Here is a 3,668-nt window from a genome sequence, read left to right as displayed (position 1 = left end):
ATAACACAATAAATATCTAAATTTTCTGTTATATATTTTTTAACAGTTTCAACCTTCACAATATTATACAGGCTAATTTAGATAGCCAAAATAAAGTAAAATAAGTAACAACAAGAAGATATAGAATTTTACTTTTTGTTATATAGTACAGAAATAATATAATAATATAATAAACTGTAATAAAAATAAAATTAAATAAGTAACAACAAGAAGATATAGAATTTTATTTTTTGTTCTGTAGTACAAAGATAATATAATAATCTAATAAATTGTAATATTCTGATACAAAAGAACATAAAATTTAATCAAAAATACTATTTGTACACCAAAATCAGCTACTAATGTATTTGTGTATAATAAATACATGTGTAGTTTAATTTATTTTCAATGTGTATTTGTATGCTAGCATGTATTTTATACTGATGGCGAACTTTGGTGGCTGATTTTGGTGTACACGTAGCATACCTCAAACTTAATATTATTCTTTTCAGTAGTTTTTTATCTTTTTATTTTAATTTTATTAAAAAATACTAATATAATTTACTTTTAACTTTTAATTTTTAAGATAAATGTAAGGATATGACATTTTATGTATTAGATAATGTAAAAAATTTATTATAGAAGAAGTTAAGAATAAGAGAGAGAGAGAGAATTTTTTAACCTATTAAATATGAGTTATATCATTATATCAAGTGATGATTAAGAAACATATTAGAACTCTGAATTAAAAAAAAATTTTGACTCTCTTTATATTGTGTTTCATTTTAACTAACTATTTTTGATGGAAAGTATTTAAGTGACAAACAAAATAATAAGAAGGTTCGTATTAGATTATGAAAATTAATATCATTCTTATAGTAGGATCGCATTATTTCAAAACATGCAAAATAAAATAATAAAATATAGTTTAATTATTTTACACAATAAAACAAACGTACAACTTATATAATAGTAGTCAAATGTAAGAAGTAATGACAGTCTTCATTCTAAGAGCCTATATTAAATTGCAACTTAATTTTATAATTATTAGTTAAAAACTTAAAATAATGTACTATTTTTATTATATTAGTTGAAATAATATATTTTAATATTATTTTTAAGGATTATTGACATTAAATTTTGATAATTTGAGCAAAAATTTTGAATGTTTTATGTCGTATATTTTTTTAATAGAATAATAAGACAACTTAAAATTCACATCAAGAAAAAACTATTATTTTTATACATTTAGATATTCAGAAGACACAAAAACTAATTATTTTAATAACACTTCAACGGCTCATAAAAGTTAACATAATAAATGATTATAGATCAAAGTGATAGACAAATTTAAAAGTTGCGATAATAGTACTTGGTGATAATTAATTACGATTGGCTGAAGAAAAGGTGTGAGGAGAAGAAGAAAATGATAAAGGAGAATAAGGCAATAATAGTGTGCGATAGAAATAATAATAAGAGAAAATAATAGTGTGTGATACAATAAGAAGATATAATAAAAGTATACATTAATAATTTAAAAAAGTCTTAAAATTAAAGATAATTTAATAAATTGAATATAAAATTTAAAAAACAAAATATTTTTTATATTAAATTTAATGAATTAAAAAAATAAATTAAAAGATATTTTTAAAAACATATTACATCATCAACTTTATTATTAAATGTAGAAATCTAATTTTTATATAATAGGATAGATAGGATAGATAGAATAGATTCCCTCGCGAGAAGCGTGAAGCCACTTTTAAATGATTTTAGTCTGACTCCCAAGTAAATAATGCCACTTTTAAATGATTTTAGTCCGACTCAATTCCCTCGCGAAATGCGTGAAGCCACTTTTAAATGATTTTAGACTGACTCCCAAGTAAATAATGCCACTTTTAAATGATTTTAGTCCAACTCCCAAGTCTAATATATGTTGAGATTTGAGAGATTAACACAGGAACAGTTTTCTTGGAGTGCAACAAAAATGACAACGTCGACGTCGCGGCCATTGAAGATACACTTGCTGCCATACTACGCGCGGGGTCACCAAATCCCCGTCGTCCACCTAGCACGCTTCCTGGCCTCACGTGGACAGCATGTGACCATCATCACCACCCCTTCCAACGCCCGTCTAATTGACAAGGCCATCATCGGAGGCGGCGGCGATCATGACAACGCCTCCGACCGCATCTGCATGCACACCATCAACTTCCCCGCCGAACAAGTCGGTCTTCCCCCCGGCGTCGAGAACTTCTCCGACGTCGCCGACAATTCCGCCGCCCGGAAGCTCTGCATTGCATCGCACCTCATCCAGTCGCAAGTGGAGTCCTTCATTGAGGAGTCCCTGCCGGACGCTCTCATCGCCGACATCATGTTCACGTGGAGCCAAGCCACCGCGAGACGCTTCAAGATCCCGAGGCTCACCTTCAACCCTCTGTTGATCTTTGACATGTGCGTGGTAGAAGCCATTAGAGCTCATCCCGAGATCTTGAAATCCGACACGGGCCCGTACACTATCCCGGGCCTACCTCACAAGATCACCTTCCCCGTGAAGCCCATGGCGACTTTCAACAAAGTCATGGAGCCCACCATTGATGCAGAGAAAGAGAGCCTCGGAGTCATCGTGAACAGCTTCAAGGAGCTTGACGCAGAGTACGCCGAGCACTACGAGAAGATCACGGGTCGGAGAGTATGGCATATCGGTCCCACGGATCTCATGGTGCATAAAACCGTTCCAAGAGCCGTTGATAGCGAAGACGAGTGCCTGAAATGGCTTTCAACCAAGAAGAATAGTTCCGTGGTTTACGTTGCTTTTGGCTCATTGACCCGTTTAACTGATAAGCAGCTTTACGAGTTAGCGTTGGGCCTGGAGCGCTCAGGGCACCCATTTATTTGGGTGGTTTCGCGGAACAAGAACAACAGAGTTGAAGAAACAGAAGGGAAATGGTTGCCAGAAGGGTTTGAAGAGACGATGAAGAAGGAGGGGAGAGGGATGGTGATAAAAGAGTGGGTGCCGCAACCGTTGATCTTGAATCATGCGGCTATTGGAGCGTTCTTGACGCACTGTGGAACCAACTCTGTGAATGAATCGGTAGCTGCTGGGGTTCCCATGATAACAATGCCGGCGTCTGGGGATCAATACTTCATTGAGAAGGTGATAAGTGAGGTGCACGGTATTGGGGTGGAGGTGGGTGCAGTGGAATGGATCATATCGCAGTACGACACCCCGAAGGAAGTGGTGAGCGCGGAGATGATAGAGAAGGCGGTGAAGAGGTTGATGGACGGAGGGGATGAAGCGGAGAAGATCAGGAAAAGAGCCAAGGAGTTGCAAGAGAAGGCTTTGAAAGCGGTTGAGGAAGGTGGGTCCTCATACAACACTTTGACGGAACTTATTGATCACCTTCAGAAGCTTGTGGCGCTCAAAGCACCTGCAACTGCTACCTAGCTGGCTATCTTTCGTTTAGTCTGTTATCCGGTGATGAGCATGCATTTTTTACACCGTTGCCATAAAGTCCCTTAGCTTGTGACCTTTTTTAATTGGAATGGTTTAGACATTTTGTTGCTAAGAACTTTTTAAAAGCTTGTTTATTTGGAAACTATTTTAACTTAGTGAAAAAAAATTTATTTTTTTAAGAATAAAATTTATTAAATTTGATTAGTGTGAGAATTAATTTTAAAATGAGACT

The 3,668-nt window shown here is 34.9% G+C and overlaps 1 protein-coding gene across 1 annotated transcript in view; it reads left to right on the top strand.

Annotated features, from left to right (window-relative positions):
• The window catches only part of LOC107617590 (UDP-glucose flavonoid 3-O-glucosyltransferase 7), a 19,816-nt gene continuing 18,044 nt past the window's right edge, over positions 1,897–3,668 (top strand). Inside the window, exon 1 of the mRNA XM_016319381.2 lies at positions 1,897–3,540. Within this exon, the coding sequence (XP_016174867.1) occupies positions 1,913–3,427 (1,515 nt within the window). The 5' untranslated portion in view covers positions 1,897–1,912 and the 3' untranslated portion in view covers positions 3,428–3,540. The remainder of the gene's footprint in view (positions 3,541–3,668) is intronic.

This window comes from Arachis ipaensis, chromosome B09 (assembly GCF_000816755.2).
Source record: "Arachis ipaensis cultivar K30076 chromosome B09, Araip1.1, whole genome shotgun sequence".
NCBI lineage: Eukaryota > Viridiplantae > Streptophyta > Magnoliopsida > Fabales > Fabaceae > Arachis > Arachis ipaensis.
The sequence above is the reverse complement of the archived record's forward strand: the minus strand, read 5'-3'. Positions and strand labels throughout refer to the sequence as shown.